The 20,657-nt window shown below is 43.9% G+C and overlaps 2 protein-coding genes across 2 annotated transcripts in view; one reads left to right on the forward strand and one right to left on the reverse strand.

The window, feature by feature from the left end:
* The window catches only part of LOC306922704 (cyclin-dependent kinase 17-like), a 49,606-nt gene extending 42,274 nt beyond the window's left edge, over positions 1–7,332 (forward strand). Inside the window, exons 10-17 of the mRNA XM_079500485.1 lie at positions 469–592; positions 718–838; positions 1,917–2,014; positions 2,158–2,263; positions 3,672–3,714; positions 5,238–5,328; positions 5,750–5,827; positions 5,932–7,332. Coding sequence (XP_079356611.1) covers positions 469–592; positions 718–838; positions 1,917–2,014; positions 2,158–2,263; positions 3,672–3,714; positions 5,238–5,328; positions 5,750–5,827; positions 5,932–5,969 — 699 coding nt within the window. The 3' untranslated portion in view covers positions 5,970–7,332. The remainder of the gene's footprint in view (positions 1–468; positions 593–717; positions 839–1,916; positions 2,015–2,157; positions 2,264–3,671; positions 3,715–5,237; positions 5,329–5,749; positions 5,828–5,931) is intronic.
* A 119-nt stretch (positions 7,333–7,451) lies between these two features.
* Positions 7,452–19,515, reverse strand: LOC306922706 (ETS domain-containing protein Elk-3-like). Its single transcript, XM_079500488.1, has 5 exons — positions 19,152–19,515; positions 14,133–14,341; positions 12,297–13,073; positions 9,990–10,112; positions 7,452–8,523 (listed from the first exon to the last, which is right to left on the reverse strand). The coding sequence occupies exons 2-5, from the start codon at positions 14,337–14,339 to the stop codon at positions 8,422–8,424; spliced, it is 1,209 nt and encodes a 402-aa protein (XP_079356614.1). The 5' UTR covers positions 14,340–14,341; positions 19,152–19,515; the 3' UTR covers positions 7,452–8,421.
* Between the last annotated feature and the right edge of the window lie 1,142 nt (positions 19,516–20,657).

Genomic DNA, 20,657 nt, shown 5'->3' on the forward strand with positions numbered 1-20,657 from the left:
TCCATTGTATGGGAATTGAATGGGGCTATGGGGTGCTAAATCGCTTATTTCCATCGAAATAAGTAGTAAAGTGTGCCGCTTGGGATATTATTTACATTATGAAGAGAGGATATATACATACAAATAATAATTTTGAGCGATGGAAATAAGCAAATTAGCACAACACCCCATAGCCCCATTCAATTCCCAGTTCAATTCATTTAGGGCTTATGGTAGGGGAAATAGCCAATGAGGTTTTGCACAAAATAACACCTGGACCTCTTTGGTGGGGACGTAACAACTACAAATTAAGGTAAGAAAGCCTTCTAGCATGGAATTCTCCTTTAAACGTATGCAAACTATGGATTAAACTGTGCACACATACATACTGTATAAACCGTAGTACATTTTGGATGACCTACTTTACAGTGATGTTAGTTTTATCACTACGGCGTCGGTTATTGACTCAAAGTGCTCTCTGTTCTCCAGATCTTCCTGTACCAGATCCTGCGAGGTCTGGCATACTGTCACAAACGGAAGGTTCTGCACAGAGACCTGAAACCCCAGAACCTACTCATCAATGAACGGGGAGAGCTCAAACTGGCTGACTTTGGTACGCCAATGATTCTAATTCAATATCTGCCCTTTTATGGTGGGAATATAAAAAACTGAGGTTTGTGTTCTGGACTCAATGTATTGTTTTTCTTTCTCTTTGGTTTAAAAACAAAAAAAATCCAGGCCTGGCCCGGGCCAAATCGGTTCCTACGAAGACATACTCCAATGAGGTAGTTACGCTTTGGTACCGGCCACCAGATGTTCTACTGGGCTCCTCTGAATACTCCACACAGATAGACATGTGGTGAGTAGGCTGCTCTTATAGAGGCTATGCGCGTGACATCATCATCAAACCCGGAATTTATGCAGGAATGCCTACTGAGTGGCAAACTACTTTCTGGCCTTGACAACCCATGCATCCAAACAGCAAAGTCCTATCTGATTGCATTAAACAATGTTAAACTCACTTTGCATGTTGCTTTGCCACTCGATTTGCCACTCGATGTGCCATTCACTTTAAGCGTGTGCATACCCTCTATTATGGCAAAAACACTGCTTAGACTCATTGTGACCACCTCTACCCCACACAGATGATGGAGAAGAAAATGCCTTTGTTAAATTCTGCTGACTAGCCACCCTTCATTGTTCAGTGTTCTCTCTATGAGAGTTTTTGTTTGATTAAATTGTAGGCTGCTGTGCAGCGACTAAGACAGGAAACGGAGGATGGAAAGTAACACACTTGTCTTGTGGTCTTTGCACCCACAGCAAACTGGCATTGAGGCCTGGAACGCCTCCGCTGTTCTGAATAAGAATCACTTTGTTGTGTTGGCACTGGCGCAGAACATGATTCATTGTCACGTTTAGGCCTGACTCACACCTTCACAACAGATTGATGTATAGCTGATGCATGAGACTTATTGACTGATGCAAGCTCACAATGCATTTCCAATGGGAGTCACATGGTTTGACACAACATTTGTGTTGTATGAGGGGGTGGGGGGCAGTCGAAACACAGCCGAAAGCCGTACAACACAAATGTTGTGTCAAACCATGTGACTTCCATTGGAAATGCATTGGGGCAAGATGTAAACAAACCCTTTGTTTACATCTAGCATGCATCAATGTTGTATGCTAGATCGAAAGGTGTGAGTCAGGCCTTAAAGTTCACACTGTTATCAATATTGTAGACATATTGTATACATGTCACACTATATATACAGTCATTTGAACTTTTCAATGTGCAGTAGTCAGTGACCATCAGGTGATAGACCGCAGTAGAGAAGAAGATTGTTTTTCAGAGTAGGAAGAAATACGTGACGTAGACTCTCCACTACTATCAATTGGTCTGTTCATTAACCATCCCCTCTCCTCTCTCTTGCCAGGGGGGTGGGCTGTATTTTCTACGAGATGTCTGCGGGCAGGCCCCTGTTCCCTGGCTCCACTGTAGAGGACGAGCTGCACCTCATCTTTAGGCTACTAGGTTAGTACTGCCCCCTGCTGACAGAGAATCAGTATAACTTTTAATATCCAACACTGGTTATAGCTTTGGCTGGCGGTGTAAACAGCCCCTGCCTGCCATGATGAAGCCCTACTTAAATGGGTGTCACTTGAATGTCTCTACAGGCACACCCACAGAGGACAGCTGGCCCGGAATCTCTTGCATCGATGAGTTCAAATCGTACAAGTTCCCCAAGTACAAACCCCAACCCCTCATCAACCACGCGCCCAGGTAGGGACCTTGCATTTGGAACCTTTAAAAAGGAATGACGTGGGGGTACGCAATGGAAAACCCATTATTGATTTTGAATCCGTGCCTTTGCATTCATGAAATGTTTGGATATTTTTGTTTGAGCAGACACACTATTAGGATGACCGAATGTAGGGTCCAGTTGTTATTTTCACTTAATTTGGCCGTGACAAACCCTGACAGCTGAATGTATATTAATACCTCCCACTCTCTCATGTTAGTCCTCTAATCGTTGGAGATGGAAATGAGCTAAACCTTTTTGAGGGACCCAGGTATAGTATGTCAGCTGACTGTTGACCACTTAACGCCTAGTATACACTTACAATAGTTTACCAGGGTCCCCCAAGGCCCTATACTAAGGGGCTCCATTTTCGTCACCGCTAAACCCCTTATCCCTAAACTCCTTTGCCTATTTTACTATTTTGCAAAACATTTTTGAATAGTTAAAATGGCCAGTCTACAAGCTCACAACGTGTCAATGTAGATTGGCTAGTTGAACTATTCAAAAATGTTTTTCAAAATAGTAAAAAAAAGGCAAAGAAGTGACGAAAATGGAGCCCTAGGTCTCCTCCTCCTTTCCCTCAGCACCAAATCTCTTTTGTGGAAAAATGCCACTCTTCAAGCTCACAATTCGTTGTGAGCTTGTAGATCAGCTATTTTCAGAGAATGTTCTCCCCAGAATAGTGACTCTGGGCTTCCATGTGGTTAATATTAGCGCTTTAGCTTATGTGGTTGGTTGTTGATGGGTTGGACGCTATAGTGCTGTTTGGTCTGTTGGATAATGTAGTGTGTGCTCTCTGTCACTTCCTGTAAGGAAATCCTGTGGAATGGTTGACTCTTTGTTTCCTGACCCTTGCCAGTATTTGCTAGTCTCCTCTTCTTTTTTTTTAATTCTGTTTATTGATAAGCACACTCATTCATACAGTTGTTCAGACCTGGGAGGAGAGTGAACATAAAAATGTACAGCGTTATTGTCCTTTTGTTTTTCTTTCTCCATACATTAACTCTCCCCACTCCATTTCATTTTTTTCTTTTTTCACAGTAAATGTGCCATTCCCTCCCCCCCATTTTCTATGTGCATGTATACAATACATACTACATATGTAACCCCCCCTCCCCCACCAGAGTAAGTGTCCAAGTGAACGTAACGTCTGTACAATATACATAAAATGATAGTCTGTGTGATGACAATTGTATGAGAGTAAACATACAAAGACAGAAATAGAACCTGTTGATATAGACATGAGACATAGTGATGATGGTAATAATACTGTAATAGTGTTGATCACTGTAGTATGCATGAAAGGTCCCTGATTACACCGGTTCCATGGATGTAAGCTAGTCTCCTCTTCTGATTACTTTTCTGTTTCTCTCTCTCTGTCTCTGTCAGGTTGGACACTGATGGCATTGAGCTGCTGCTGTCATTCCTAAGAGTGAGTGTTACTATTATTTGACAAGCATTAACAGGATGCTAAGTAAAGATGCTTCTCCACTGCTTGGAATCAGCTCAGCTCAACTCGACTCGACTAGCTTTGTTTTACACTGTAGATTAGATTGCACCCCCTCAAAATGGTTGTCACAGCAGTTTGAACCTTCTGCATAGAAAATGAATAAAATCCGCACATCCAGTCGAGTAAGAGTCTTTGTTTAATGATCATAGTGCTCCGCAGCAGCAGTCATACCAGACAGACAAACGCGTTTCGGCACGCAGGCCTTCGTCAGTGTCAAAATATGGAAGGCCTGCGCACCGAAACGCGTTTGTCTGTCTGGTATGACTGCTGCTGCGGAGCACTTTGATCATTAAACAAAGACTCTTACTCGACTGGATGTGCTGATTTTATTCATTTTCTATATGTTCATTTTGAATCTGCACCCAGCACACGCCTGAAACTATATGAAACTGTCTGAGTAGAGTGGGCCTTCTGCATAGGAACGTGTAAAGCAATGCTCAAGTCAAAGCTTATGCTGTCTCTGGGCTCGAAGTTGTGAACATTTTGGTTGGAAATGCTCCCCAAATGTAATCCGTGTTGACCTCAAAATATAATTGGGAGCATTTGTGTGGAATTGTGGATGCAAATTATTCTTGTAGAGACCAAAATGGGATATTGGGTGAACCAAAAAGACACATCCAGAAAGATGATGTGTCTTGTAAGATGACAGTAGGCGCTCTGGTGCTATGAAGCGTGCTACTGCGACACATTAAGATGACAGTAGGCGCTCTGGTGCTATGAAGCGTGCTACTGTAAGATGACAGTAGGCGCTCTGGTGCTATGAAGCGTGCTACTGTAAGATGACAGTAGGCGCTCTGGTGCTATGAAGCGTGCTACTGTAAGATGACAGTAGGCGCTCTGGTGCTATGAAGCGTGCTACTGTAAGATGACCTGTAGGCGCTCTGGTGCTATGAAGCTACTGCGACACATTTTGCAGTTATATTGCGGCTGTATAGAGCGTCGCAGACCTACCAGGGCCCAGGAAATGATTCTCCGTTCATTTTCCTCATAGACTTTTCAGAAAGTATTTATTTACAGACGTTTACGCCGCGGACAAAGCCAACTCTTGTCGTGACAAATCATGACAACAATGACACAATTTTCCGGGCCAAACAAAGAATTAGAAAGTAGAAAAAAACGGCAGGTTACAACACTTTTTTTTGTTGTTTTTCTTCTTTGTAATTATTTGTTTGGTCCAAAATATTGTGTTTGTTGTCATGATTTGTCACGACTCGAGTTGGCTTCGTACGACGCTTAAAAGGTCTTATAAATAAATACTTTATGAAATGTCTATGGGAATGCATTGGGATTTATTTCCTGGGCCTGGCGTCGTCATGAAAGGGGGCGGGACTGCGACGCTCTAGTTTGCCTAAATGGTACGAATTGCACTCCAGCATGGCTTTACTTTACTCCATCTAAAGTTGGGTTTTTTTTTCTTATCTTTTTGTCTTGACCCCTGTGTCCAGTACGAGTCAAGAAAGAGGATCTCCGCTGATGAAGCAATGAGACAGCCCTACTTCAAGACTCTGGGGCCACGTATCCACACACTGCCAGAGGGTGAGTCATGAAAAGACAACACAGTAATGCAGACTTGGCAGGCTGCTCCAGAATATATAGTGCTATACACTCAGGATCAGTTACAACCATATAACAAAGCAACCGTTTTCTCACTCTTCACATGTACTGTTTTAAATCTGCTCCATCAGCCCATTTTGACCTGAGATCAGATTCTAAAAATGTCTTCTAAATCCTGACAGTTTTCTAAAAAAGCTATGTTTCTATGTCAGTCGTTCTTCGATTTTTCAAAAATAGCAGACCTACAAGCTCATAGCGCGCCACTCGGTGGCGCGCTATGAGCTTGTAGGTCTGCTATTTTTGAATAGCTAAAGCATAACATAATGCGAACACCAAAAGGGGTTCCCGCCCAAAATGGGTTAAACAATGTGTCTCTAATCTCATTCTGTCTGGGTTTTGCCAGTCGTTTCCATATTCACACTGAAGGAAGTCCAGTTGCAGAGAGATCCTGGCTACCGGACCTCCTCTTATCCAGAGCCAGGTAAAGGAGTACCTCAAGTATGAATGACCGGAACTCCTGAAATGTACATCCGACTGATTGATAAAAATGTGTCTAATTTTGTTTTTGTTCTTTTTAAACCTCAGGCAATGGCAAGAGCAGAAGGCAAAGCATGCTGTTTTAGGATCTTTGAACGGTTTATCGGACATCATCATAGCTGTACAGTCTCACAGATGGATCGGTCCCTGGGATGGATGTGTTGGAAAGGTTATAGCCTCCCGTTAATCTCAGCTTGACTCTTCAACTGGCCTGGGATTCACGCTCTACTGTGGGGGGGGGGGCCCCCACTGGGGGGCCCTGGGATTCACGCTCTACTGTGGGGGGCCCTGCTGTGGGGGGGCTCTACTGTGGGGGGCCCTGGAAGATTGTTGTGAAACTAGCCCAAAAGAGACATTTATATACAGTTTATATTTATTGGGAAGAGAATTTGCTGCTAAATCCAACTACTGTCTAGAATTCTAACAGGCTCAGTCACTTTAAGCAAAACATGCAATGTGTATAGATTTTTAAATTTATTATTTTTTCTTTTTTGAAGTGGTGGTGTTATTGGTGATTTTAATGTCATTTTTTCCATTTTCATAAATCAGAAGAACCCAACCTCAAAGTTCCTTTAGTGCGCGTGTGTGTAAGACAGACAGAGGGACGTTTTTTGTAGTAGCTCTGAATTTTGCTATTTCAATTTCTGAAGTTTGGACTTCCTGTGCCACTGTCTCCATCCAGTATTTCTCGAGCGTTTCCTCAAAGACCATTGAGGCCAGTTGATATACAATGGGTGACCATCATGTCATTCTCCTAACTGGAGGCTCAAACGGGAGCAGAGCTGCCAAGCGTGGTTAACATTCTTGTCAGTCACCAAATAGAAATGCTGGCTTATATCATTTAAGAATGCTGCGGTCTCTGTCACGACCAATGAACAAATCTAGGAAAACAAATAGTTGGTGGAATCATGACATTGACACGGGCATTACAAGATAACACAATGCTTCATCAGAGCACTTCAAGATACAGTAACAACCACAGCGAATAGCTTCCTCTTCCCCATTTCTTTTTTTTTTTTTTTAAACTCCCGCTCTCTCACGCCAGTTGGCTTCTGATCCACGGATTAAACACACCGTGATCTCCCAGGGTCAGAATGAGCGACGTTGGCATTTTGAAGTATCACAGGTGTGTTCTCCTTTCTGCCAATCTCACCTCATGAAATGGGAAGAAACCAATGGTTCATGATTGGATTGCTTCCATCATCATGTTTGCATGCCTGCTCTGTTGTATGGAGAAAGCACACAGGCACTGAACACTTGTTCAGGGCATACTAGTGAATACAATACTGAGTCTATTTAACAGTGTTACAAGAGATGTTTTGTATGACATACTTTAACGTTATTTGTGGATAATTGTTATTTGGTGTGGCATGACATTGCAGATGCCATCCTATATTTGAGCTTGATTTTTTTTTTCCAGAGAAGAGAATAAAAATGCTAAGAACAATATTTTGCCGAAGTCATTACAATTATTTCTCTTGCACGTAGACAGACATCCACTTTACAGTATGTAGTTTGTTTGACTTCTATCTACGACTACCAATCACTCCTAAATGAAGAACTTTGGAAGCATTCAATGCTTGGTTTATTGAAAATGACGGCTTTCTTCCGCAATACAAAATAATACAGAATACATACTGTATGCTACTTCCAGTATAACAAAACAAACATACAAACAACAACATTACAAGATGGCGTGTGGGGGAGGGAGGGAGGGGGTTTGATTTTGAAATCTTGTCTTCATAAAATGTGTTTGTAAAAGAAAACAAGACACTAACAAGGCACAGCTGGTACTATCCGAGAAGCACAGTGCATAATAATAACAAACAATACACACAAACAACTGAAACGACCAGTTTCACAGTGCGATTAAAGTTTTACAAGGAGGAAAAAAAAGAATAAACAAAATTGATAAAAGCAACCAAGCTGTATACTTGGAATGAGAGGCTGGGTATCCGTCCATAACTAGTAGCTACACTTCACTTGTGTCCGTCTTGGACCGGGTCGTATAGAAGATGTGCTGTACATAATATCACAAGGATCCAGATGTCTTACAGACACCGTGGCATTTCTGTCTTTTCTTTTTTGAGTGGTGCAACCACACACACAGACAGCTATGTGTGTGTTTGTGTGTGTGTGTGGCTGGGTCCCTGGGTCTGTCCCTGTGTCCCTGGCTGCGTCTGAGCATGGAAATAGCGTTATAGCGTTTGTCCACCACCAAGTGTCACTGTTGCACAGCCTAACACAGACACACATAGGCCAGGGAGGAGGGCTAGTACAGTACAGTACAGCACCACTCACTTCAGACGGGTCTGATTTTAAGTGCTTTCAATAACTGGAATTTGAAGCAACTTAAGTGCAATAAAAACATGAGGTCACAAAAATGTCTCTCAAAGTAATTTACATTGTAAGCACATTTTGACAGGAAAATAAACTGATGAAATGTTGATGATGGTAACGGTGGTATGATTAAAAAAAAAAAAAAAAAAGTCATCCAGAGTTGGGTAGAGCAGAGTTGCTTAAATTGGAGACCCTGGATCATGACTTGTGAGCGTTGTGGGACCGAAGCAGGGAGGAGGGTGTTCCTTCCAGGTTTGGCATGCAGGCCATAGGCATGTGTCCGCTGATTAGATTGGGGAACTGTGGAGGAAGAGAGAGGGAGTCAGTGGGGAGGCGGGGAACTCTGCAGAAGCTGGTTTCCGGTGAGGAACTGCCGTATTGTCACCGCTCTGGTTTCCTGTTGTTTTACGCCGTGTCTCTCTTCCTCTCTCTCTGCTGTGTTCACTATTGCTTAACGACTAGGCTTGAATTTGTTTTGTGCACAAAGACCACGACTGCGCTGCTGTACGCCTGTCAAAAGGTGTGTGTGTGTGTGTGTGTGTGTGTGTGTGTGTGTGTGTGTGTGTGTGTGTGTGTGTGTGTGTGTGTGTGTGTGTGTGTGTGTGCCCAGTTCACAAATGAGGAGCAGCTATCCAAACCAGTCCGCCCTGTTCAGACTGCAGGATCCCCAGGGCTCAAACAGGAAGTATTCGCAGGATTTCCTCCTCCCCGTGAGCGCTGAAACAGGACACCTCAGTTGGACCTCCTTGTGTACCGAGAGACGGAGTGTCTGCAAATCTAACCTAACAACCTTTGCTTCCTGCTAGTACTGTCGCATATCTCAAAGCAACTTTTCTCTTCAGGTTTATATAGTGTATTATTTTCTAAAGTAACTAAGCACCCGATTTTGAAAATCAAAACTTGCCACAGGAATGGGACTTGTGCCCTGTCTGACACTGCCACATTTATTACAAGACACCATTGACTCCTGTGCTGCAACTTATCTGCCACCGGATACAGCAGGGTCTTTTGTTTGAAGACCCTACAATTCACCCCAAAAAGAACCGGAAGCAAAAAAAAACTAAAACTAATGTGGTAAAGTCATCAGATTGTTTCCACCTCCACTTTCCTACTTTCATAGTTTAAATTAACCACTTGAACTATAGTGACCGTATGCTGGGCTCATAATAGGCAAACATTCACTGAAGATAGCTGATCTACAAGCTCACAGTGTGTCGCAATAAGACACGTTGTGATCTTGTATATCGACTATTTTCGGCGAAGATATTTGGTCTAGAGGGGATCAAAGGAGGGGACCAAGTATAGAGACCTGGGTGACCCCGGGTTAACTTAACACATTCTGGGCGGGAACCCCTTTTGGTGTTTTAAAGCATTATGTTATGCTTTAGCTATTGGAAAATAGCAGATCTACAAGCTCATAGCGTGGCACAGAGTGCCGCGATACGAGCTTGTAGGCCTGCTATTTTTGAAAAATCGTGAAAATGTGGCGCAAATTTGGAATATATATTCTTTCAGAGCGAACGTTTTTAACTCAAATCTTTGCTTCTGGGAGGTCCCTGGAACAACACATGTACATTTTCACATGGGGGTCCTTGACATGAAAAGGTTTGAGAACGACTGATATAGAAACATGGGGTTTTTCAAGAAAACTGTCAGGATTTAGAAGACATTTGTAGAATCGTCCTCAGGTCTAAATGGGTTTTAAAACACCAAAAGGCGCTCCCGTCTAGAATGGGTTAAGTGGTCTTCCTTCCTATGGTACATACCTGGAAGAGGGAGCCATGCCCCTGTAGCCTGGCGGGGCTGAGCGGGGCGACAGGGCTGAGGTTGCTCCAGAAGTGGATACCGGACAGTAGGGGACTGTGGGCCAACAGCAACCCTGAGGGAGTCTGGGTAGAGAGCGGATCGGAAAGAAACAGATGGAGGGAAATGCCAAGGAAAGGGATAGAGAAAGAGAAATGCCAAGGAAAGGCATAGAGAAAGAGAAATGCCAAGGAAAGGGATCGAGAAAGAGAAATGAGAGCAAGACAACGTAACAGAGCGTGAGTAAAACACAGGGACAGCATTTGTTTTTTGTTATTCTTTGTTTGTTTTTGGAGATGAAAACGGCATTGGCCACTGGCTGGAGAGAGCTTTCATGTGAAGCCGAGGACTTTGCATAATGTGAAACATATCGAACTCTTAAGTTAAATGGGCGTTTGTTGGCGTTAGGAACAACAAACCAAAGGAGCGGGGAGGAAGTCTGTGGGTTTCTCCGCTAGATACAGGGGTGATGTGGGGCAAAAGGGAGGTGGTGGCGGCGGAGAGGGTTCTTGTTGATTGGGGGTGGGGGTCCTCAGGCACCATGGGCCTTGGAACGGCAAAGGAGGTCGGGAGAGAAACATATGAAATCAATTTCTCCCTCTCCCCCCCTTCCAGTTTCCCCTGTGTCACCTCAGAGAAGTGAGGCAGTGTTGCAGTCGAGCAGAGGGACCCAGCCCTGCTCTCATTATTAATGGAATTATTGGAGCATATGGCATCACTTACAGCCTCCCTCCAGCTTCCATGGACTGGCCTAGCAGAGGATTTCTGTAAATCTCTCATTCTTTACTCTGATCTCATTTCTTGCACATTTCTAAACGGACAGTAAGTAAGTGAAGTCTTACTGCCACGGCATGCCGTAAATCTCAGTGTCCCCTTCAATGAGGCGTGCACAGTTGTTCTTTGTAACGCTTCCAGTCTAAACATAATATTCACTGGGATATTTGTTTTCAATTGGCTTAATGCTTATTGCACAGCTTTGGGGGGTTATAACAGAGATCAAACTTTGCTTGCTGGATGAATTTGCGTCCAACTTCACGGCAGAGCACACACTATAAAACTGTAAGTGAATCCTTCTTCCACAGACCATGTCAAGACTGCAATATTAGCAGAAGAAGAATGAAACTCCGTAGCCACTCTAGTTACTGTTATTATTCAGCTTGTACTTATAAAGTCTGAGTATTTCTGCACATGTGCTATATATAATATATATATATATATATGAGAATTGACACTAGTTTCACTTGTATGGTTAGAAACATCTTATTCCCATTTCCCAGACATACAATAAAATATGTAGTGTAATTTAACTCGGGCCCATTACGGCCCAAGAATTCATTTTTAGCTTAGCTTGAGTTAAATAAACACTCTAGAATTGGGCTTTGTAGGCACTGGGCAGGATAATGAGAATTTGTCAAATTAATAAAAATGCATCATAAGTCACGTTATAAATAACTGAGAGGGTAATCATATATTGTTCATACAAATACAATAACATATATTTTAATTTGTAAGTTACTAAATACTTTTTTGTTTTTTGTTTGACAGAGTACATTTTGGGCGGGAACCCCTTTTGGTGTTAGCATTATGTTATGCTTTAGCTATTGAAAAATAGCAGATCTACAAGCTCATAGCGCGCCACCGAGTGGCGCGCTATGAGCTTGTAGGTCTGCTATTTTTGAAAAATCGAAGAACGACTGACATAGAAACATAGCTTTTTCAGAAAACTGTCAGGATGTAGAAGACATTTTTAGAATCTGATCTCAGGTCAAAATGGCCTAAAGAAAGTTAACAGGAACCGTGCTACGGTCTTGATTAGGCTATACAGTAACAGTACTGGTCTGGTAGAGTTTCCACCCCTGTATGCCAGGCTGTGTTGGACGTGGCTGGGCCTGGGGTGCTGCCTCACTACTCTGGGAGGCCTTCGGGGACAACTGACATCATGTTCTGGATAGATCCCATCAGCTTCCCGTTGCCAGCAGCCAGACCACAGCACAGCACAGCACAGGGTAAGACGGAAACGGATACCATCGCAGAGTTATTCTCCATCCTACAGTATATGATTTGATTATTTATTACTTGCTCTCATTATGCCTCAGCTGTGCCTGCCACAGAATGACATAGCCTGTCGCCGATCTCTGATTTCAGCGGTGACACTAATGATGGAACAGACGAATGGTGCCTGACTACAGTGTCTGGGAAACCCAAAGCAGCTATTTTTTTAATAGCAGTATAAGTCAGTATTCCTGATATATTATTCATATTCATTTCACCTGAGCAGTGAAGAAGGCTGGGGTGAGGGAGCCAGAGGGCAGCGCTGGGCTATTGAGAGCTATGGAGCCGATGTCAGTCCCAGCCAGCAGCAGGGGATGGCCAGAGATCTCCAGAGCTTTGGGCTTTCTGCTTTTCGGTGGGAGTCCATCTCCTTGATTACTACTACTGCTACTACTACCAGTACTATTTCCACCTCTACCGCTCCTCTTCTCAGGAGGATGCAGTGCCCGTTCTCTGTGCCCGGAGGAAAGGTTGAGGGGCTGGGCCCCCTGGTCAGAGTCCTCTGCCTCCTCAGGTGTTGGGCTCCAACTTCGCCCAAGCAGGGGGGCCGGGTGGTGGGGTGGGGACGACGGGGAGCGGGGTGGCGGGGAGAGTTTGGACGACCTGGAGGAGACATTGGACTCTGTTCTGGTGGGAGGGGAGGTCCTCTCGTTGGCATTGGTGCCAAAGCGGATGACGGAGCGCGGCTCATCCTGGCATTCCCGCAGGGCTCGTAGCAGCTCGGCCTTGTTGTGCAGGGAGCTGAAGGGTGAGTAGAGGCCCGAGTGGAGGAAGTCGCTGCGACATGCCTGTGCCCCCAGGACCTCCAGTGTTCTCCTCTGGGTGTCCTCCTCCTCTTCCTCCTCCTCCGTCTCCGGGTTGTCTCCTTCCTGGAGGAGGGTTGCCCTCCCAGGTGCCAGGCCCATCTCCACTGCCTGGGGGTCCATCTTAAGGATCTCAGGGAAGGAGACAAACTTGTAGACAAACTTCTGGCCAATCACCTTCTTGATGATGTTCTGTAAGATTGAGGAACATGGGATTAGTGATGAACTGATTTAGACACAGAATTTCACATTCACACATTTTATATTTCAAAAGGTTAAACCAATAGTGCAGTTACTCTGTTAAACAACAGAGTCTGTGTTGATATTCAAAGGGCACTTTTGTAGTAATAGACTGAATTTCCTGCCAGTCCAACAAATCAAAAAACCCTGTTCAAAAACCTCTTGTAGGTTCGATGATTAAGGTTAAGGGGGAAGTGGAAGTATCTGCCAGCGGAGATTGTGGGTTGAAAAAGAAGAACAATGAACTTTTTCTGTCACAATACTGTCTCAGGAACCTATTAAAATGGAACAAGGTACGCTGTGTTATGACAGCTGTAATGACAGGCATGGCGGAATAAAAGTAAGGTGCCTACAATTCAGTCAACTACTCTTCTGCTCTGAGTCAAATACCCTTGGCCACTAAAACATGACATTACAACAGAGATGAGATGGATTACGGCGAGAAGAGATCCATCCTCCATTCATAGTATCTTTTTCTTTATTGATGCCAACGGGCCACGGCAGGAAGCTCTGAATGAGAAGCTCTGAAGCAGCATGGTAAAAATCACTCTTGTGTGAAGTGAGGGGCGTCGACCGTATTTATATCGGCCACATGACTTCTTACGTCGTTATTTAGTGCCCTAAACAAACATTAAAGTCCATAGACTTGCTATGGTGTATCTCCCAGCCCTGGCAGAGTAGTTCTGGAGTAGTTCCAACGGATTGTGTGGCCCTGGTTTTTCCCTAGTGGGACTGATTGAGGGTAGCTACTGGAACGTAAGTTGGGACTTGATCACTCCCGGCTGGGTCGCCTGAGTGAGGGGTATGATGTTGAGAGACCCGAAACCCCGTTGACCTCAGGATACATCACTGAGGATACGTCCCAGGTGCATCCATGTGATGTTTTTTAGTTATGGCTGGTAAATGATTTATCTCATATGGCAAAAAACTGAATTTTTACAAAAATGTCCAACACAAGCTAGCATGGCGATGTACCCTGAGGGAGGGGTGAAATGTGTCAAGCCATCTCACCTTGTCATAGTAATAACGCAGGGCTCTGCTCAGCTTGTCGTAGTTCATGTTGGTCTTGTTCTTCCTCAGTCCCCACAGCTTGGCCACCTCCTCTGATTTGAGGAGCTTGAACTCTCCGTCGGTGGACGTCCAACAGATCAGGTGTTTGTGACTCTGGTCCAACAGCAACTGCAGAAGGAACTGCCAGAGGGTGATGGCGCTGTCCATACCTAGTAGGAAAGAAAAAAAAGAATAAGGGTGATGGCGCTGTCCATACCTAGTAGGAAGAAAATAAATCAGGGTTTTGTTTTGTTTTTTTGTTACCCACAAACTATGGATGCTTCTGTATTTTGATTAACCCATTTTGACCTGAGATCAGATTCTAAAAAATGTCTTCTACATCCTGACAGTTTTCTGAAAAAGCTATGTTTCTATGTCAGTGGTTCTTCGATTTTTCAAAAATAGCAGATCTACAAGCTCATAGCACGCCACTCAGTGGCGCGCTATGAGCTTGTAGATCTGCTATTTTTCAATAGCTAAAGCATAACATAATGCTAACACCAAAAGGGGTTCCCGCCCCAAAATGGGTTAAATGTTTCAACATTGATAAGCCCCGGTTTTGTTGTTGTGATTATCTGGTCAAGCTCATGGATGTATATTCGCTAACTGTGCCTAAAGCTATGGAGTAGATGCCATCATCAACCTCAGAATGTGTCTGAATGGGTGAATGGAATGCACATTGTAAACAGCATTGAATAAAGGTACTACATAAATGCACCATTTACTGTTTATACCTAAGCTCAAGAGCAATACTCTTTGTAAAGATGAACAATGTTTGATATCTCGCCACCATTTACTTATTGTGACCATAGGTCGCAGATTACTATGAACCTGCAAAACATGTCAGTGACTCCGTCACGCCACCATATATGGCTGTCAGTCCGTCATGCCTCGTGACACGTCACGCCACCATATATGGTCGTCAGTCCGTTATGCCATATAGATAGCCATACATGGAGAAGACTGGATCATCATCACCTAGATCAGCATATATGGAGCCGGCCAGCAGCTCTACATCTGACCTCAAACCCTTAGATCTCCAATCTTCATACATTATATGGAACTGACTAGTTCTGGTCCATAGCCTAATGCACTTTGCTGCCGTTGCATTCAGGCTATGGGACTGTTCTCTTCCTGCTGTCGCATGAAATGCAGACCAGCCTCTCCTTTGTAGCGAAAATATTAACATTTTACCTACTCACCAATACAAAGGCGGCTTGTGTAATTAGAAAGCCTACTTTCCTTAGTGGACGCACTCTGAGCCCCCCCCCCCCCCCGTATAAAATGTACCTTTTGGCCAGAAAGGGATTGTTTTTCCACTCTATCGATATTGCCAAGAGAAAACCTCATAGACAAGATGTTTCGCTCCGGTGAAAAAAATTCCCTGTCCACTAAGAAAAGTAGGCTTTCTATACACAAGTCGCCTTATTGGTGAGTAGGAAATACGTTCTTAATATTTTCGCTACAGAGGCTGGTCTGCATTTCATGCGACAGCAGGAAGAGAACAGTCCCCTAGCCTAAATGCAACGGCAGCAAAGTGCATTAGCACAGCTAGGAGCTGACATGCCTCCCTTTTGACTGATACCTGTCCATTAAAACTCTAGACGGGCAAAGTTATTAGTGCAGCCGCGCCCGGCAGCCGGCGAAAACTAGAGTTCTCAACAGGCCCGGAAAATAAACCCTGTACACTCAAGACACGCTCCATATATGGCCAGACCTCATCAAACCCTGTACACTCAAGACACTGCCCCTGCTGCCACCCTTAGATCTCCATATATGGAGTTGAACTGTTCTGACATTCCATATGTTGATCTGTTCCCATCGAACCCTGTACACTTGACTGAAAACACGCTCCATATATGGCCAGTACAGAATTCATTCCATAATGTTGATCTGAAACCCCATGCCAAAGCGCCAGCGCTCGCCCAGCAGTCTGCCGTCATCCAGGCTGGTGTGACGTGCATGCACGCGAGGTCAGGGCGTCTTACTGGTGCTAATACTTTCAAATAGATTGGTTAGGTGGCAAAGTGGAATATACGGTAAGTATGACTTCAACTAATGCAGGCACAATGTTGTAACTGTACCACTCCACTACCCACACACACACAACATGGAAAGTGTCCAATAAAAGTAAAACACGAATCAGAATCCGGCTGTGTGTTATTACCCAGATTGAAACGCACTAAACACACGCTATACTTTATAACACTACTATGTCACTTTTTAAAACCTTTACTAATGGCTAATAAATCATAATGCATTTTGTGCCAAAAGTTCTCGACAAGAAGAGGTAAAGCTCATGGTCAAATGGCCTCTTCCTAAACTTTACTTTTCTTTGTGTTGTACACTTTTAAGCTTCACACTTTGCAGACTATAGTAGGTTAGGGAGGCTGTGGCTTATGTGAGCTGTAACATGTGGTGTAAGGAAGGGAGAGCAGACAGACTCCTGATGAATAGAACAGTGTGTGGAGACGGCTGCAGTGTAACGGAGCAGCAGTGGCCGCAGAAAGAAGAAGAAGAAGAAGAAAAATATAAGGAGAAACAACAGCTCAAGCCAGAAATATGCTGCGGTCCAACCTGGCCCTCTCTACAGGAAGTATGACGGGGCCAGGGTGGGTGATTCCTTTAATAGAGGAATGTGCAGCCTCTGAGCTCCTGTCTGAGTCTTTTAAGCACTTTTACAAAGGGGCTTTTTTTGGGTCTAGTTTTAACCCATTTTGACCTGGGAACGATTCGATAAATGTCTTTTAAATCCTGACAGTTTTCTGAAAAAGCTGTTTCTATGTCAGTCGTTCTTCGATTTTTCAAAAATAGCAGACCTACAAGCTCGTAGCGCGCCACTCGGTGGCGCGCTATGAGCTTGTAGATCTGCTATTTTTCAATAGCTAAAGCACAACATAATGCTAACACCAAAAGGGGTTCCCGCCCAAAATGGGTTAAGAGAAATAAACATTTCGATAAATATTGATTCTACATCCCCTTCTTCTGTTCTATTCTAATTTGAATCTTCATATTATGAGGGCTTGACTAGTGAGGTGATGGGTGAAGACTATAGGGTTTCAAATGATCGATTAATTCATTAATTGATAACCTTATCGATCGATTAACCGTTAGTTGATAAGCAGTGTTTTGATTTGATTCATTTATTAGATCCCCATTAGCTTTCTGTACATGACAGAAGCTACTTTTGGGGTCTCAAAACCATCATCAAAAACAGAGTATTTCACGTCGTCATCGTTTTCTAACAATCTCCACTCACTCACTCACTCACTTCACTCACTCACTCAGTACACACACACACACACACACACACACACACACACACACACACACACACACACACACACACACACACACACACACACACACACACACACACACACACACACACACACACACACACACACACACACACACACACACACACACACACACACACACACACACACACACACACACACACACACACACACACACAGGAGGCTGAAATTGTTTCCGGGACCAAGCCTATCCCCAGAGTTTTCTATCTGCCATCCATGTGAAACTACAAAACTGTCACAGTCAGGACTTCCTCCTATTCTACTTTCAAGGACAAATGTTGAGGAGAGGGGGATCTCACACTGGGGGAGCGTTTCCCCAATCCTGCCACACTTCCGACACAAACCCCGGGAGTGAGCGGGTCAAAAGATCAAATCATTGTCCCCTTCCTCCCCCCCGCCCTTCAACCTGTTCTGAAACAATACATGGCAGGGTTTTCTGCAGTGCTCGGTAGATACTTCTATTATTTGCAGATGTGAAGGTGGTGGCCTGTCATCGAGTTCCTCTTTGACAGCTCGACCTCCGGCTACGTCTGTGCCGTCTACTCCCTCTCGTTTCCACTCCATCCTGGCTGCTGCTGTTTTGGTGTGCAACAGCTTGGATCTGTAGACTCACCCATCCACGTCAACTTGTGTGAGTTATGAGGTTGTTGCAGTTGCAGATGCTCGGATTGAGAAATCATGCTGCGAAAGCGCCGGGCTGCACAAAGCAATCCAGTGTGTTGGGGGAGCGGAAACTCCTAATGAGATTAGACGTGTGTGATTGTGTGTGTGTGTGTGTGTGTGTGTGTGTGTGTTTTCAATCTGTTCATATGTAATACACCAGTGAGAGGGGCAAACTGTGTGTGTGTGTGTGTGTGTGTGTGTGTGTGTGTGTGTGTTTTCAATCTGTTCATATGTAATAAACCAGTGAGAGGGGCAAACTGTGTGTGTGTGTGTGTGTGTGTGTGTGTGTGTGTGTGTGTGTGTGTGTGTGTGTGTGTGTGTGTGTGTGTGTGTGTGTGCGTGTGTGTGTGCGTGCGTGCGCTGTAGACATTACTTAGCTATGACTAAACCTGCTCTCTCTTCCTGTTCACAGACTGGAAAATTCAACGGGCCATCGTGGCCCTGTTTATAGCAAAGCATCTGTCATATAAAAAAGTTCAAGATTCTTTGTCATATTCAATGCCTGGTTTCTTCCCATCACTTTGCCTGCATACCACTCGATAACAGATTAGACAGGAGTTAATTTGTTTGGTTATTGAGGATGGATAACAATATGTATTGTAATTGTAGAGTAGACTATACGTACTAGTCTTCCGCTATTTTTGCCTCACTGACTCATTTTCAAGATGTTGCTCCATAGACACAAACACAATCACACCGGAAGGAGGTGTACGGTTTGTGCACTCGGGGAAAACCATTGACTTGTACACAGAACCGGACTTTTATGCCACTTTATTATAAAGTTATAGGATAGTCTGTTTAATGGATAGAAAATAGGCAAACATATTCCATTACAGTCCCATTATTATTTAACCAAAAGAGGTGCGACTGTAACAGAACTCTGCATTAACAAATCATTTAACTTTAAACTAGCTTACTGACAAGTTTCAGAACTTTCAATCAACAAAACACAATATACATCATAATCAAAATAGGCTAGTATACATTTTAAAAGTACCTGCTATCTCTGCTTCTTTGTCTTATCCTCCTTTGGAACTTTAAGATGAAATTCGTATGATCCCTTGTTTTTCCATGCTTACTGTCGTCTTCTCCACGGCCCAGTGTGTGCTGTGGCTGCTGGACTGAAATAGGATCCTGGCTTTTTCTTTTTCTTCTGAGCAGGAAGTTGGAGCAGGCAGACACAGAGCCGGCTCACTTCCTCTCCCCCACGATTCCCCAGGCGCTCTGCCGTCTGTGTAAACACACTTTTCCTCCCCTCTTCTTCTCTCTCGGCTGCCCTCCGAGTCCGACGGCCGGCCAGCGATACTCTATTTTAACACACATGGCAACATAGTAACTCTCGGCCGATCTCTCTAGACTAGACGGGATGACGTCGTCGCTCTTTTCGGGTGAGGCCGCTAGGAGGCGCGATAACAGCGTGCATCATCCAGGTCCCCTCCCTCCTCGCTGTAGTTCTGTCTCTCGGACTGCTGCTGCTGTGTGATTTTTGAGTTACCTTACCATTGTGATTGATTGTTGAACTTTGACATGGAATTGCTTGTAAGTTGTGAAGAACCATAGAACCAACAACCAAAATAGCAGAGGTTGTCCCTCTCCAAAACATGTTGTGTAGCATAATACATTTATGCAAACAGTGAGTGCACTGTGCAAACTTTAGAAGATCTCACCTAACCTTAATGTAATTTAATATAGCCTTCACGACGTGAATAGCACTCACATTTATTTGAATTAGCTAGGTGTAGGTAATTCCAACACTCCCAACTCGTAATTAACTATGAACAATAATAAAAAAAACATGTGGTGGTGGTGGTGGTGATGATGATGATGATGATGATGATGATGATGATGATGATGATGATGATGATGATGATGATGATGATGATATAGGACCATGGACAGTTCCCATTCCCCAGCACCTAACAAATTAAGCTAATTATTTTTTTCCAGTGCATAATTATCAATTAAAGTATAGCCTACAACAGACCTGGGTCACCTGGCTATATATGAATGCAATTCATTAATTCTATTCATTAGTAGAGTTGAATGCAGCGACTGCATAGTGGTGCATACCGCACCGGCACGTCCATGTCCAGTGCGTGCGTCAGCGAGTCAGTGAGAGACTCGCTGACGCACTGGACCAGGGCTAACCTATGGCACATTAGGCCTGTTGTGCATGGCATGCTGAAGCAAACTCCACTTCTCTCCCAGAATGGCATAAAAACTTCCACTCTGTGCTACTTAATAATTGTTAGCCTGTATTTTAACATAAATAGGCTGGACTACATTTAGATAGCCCTTATTTATGAATAATGTATATTTAATATTTGTCCAACATTAACATGTTGGTGGGGTCAGTGCTGGTCTATTGCTGGCCAATATATAGGGGCGCAAAGTCAAACCTGGACTTATGTATTTGTGCTCCCCTTGACACCTGCTGATGGTCCTTGGGCGGGAACCCCTTTTGGTGTTTTAAACATTATGTTATAATTTAGCTATTGAAAAA

Source organism: Electrona antarctica (assembly GCF_951216825.1).
Source record: "Electrona antarctica genome assembly, chromosome: 5".
In the NCBI taxonomy this organism is placed as follows: domain Eukaryota; kingdom Metazoa; phylum Chordata; class Actinopteri; order Myctophiformes; family Myctophidae; genus Electrona; species Electrona antarctica.

Coding starts and splice junctions, on each gene's coding strand:
- LOC306922706 (XM_079500488.1), bottom strand. CDS start 14,339: ATGGACAGCGCCATCACCCTCTGGCAGTTCCTTCTGCAGTTGCTGTTG. Junction 10,113..12,296: donor CAGCCTTCTTCACTGCTCAG/GTGAAATGAATA, acceptor CTCTCTACCCAG/ACTCCCTCAGGGTTGCTGTT. Junction 8,524..9,989: donor GGCATGGCTCCCTCTTCCAG/GTATGTACCATA, acceptor CTTCCTCCACAG/TTCCCCAATCTAATCAGCGG.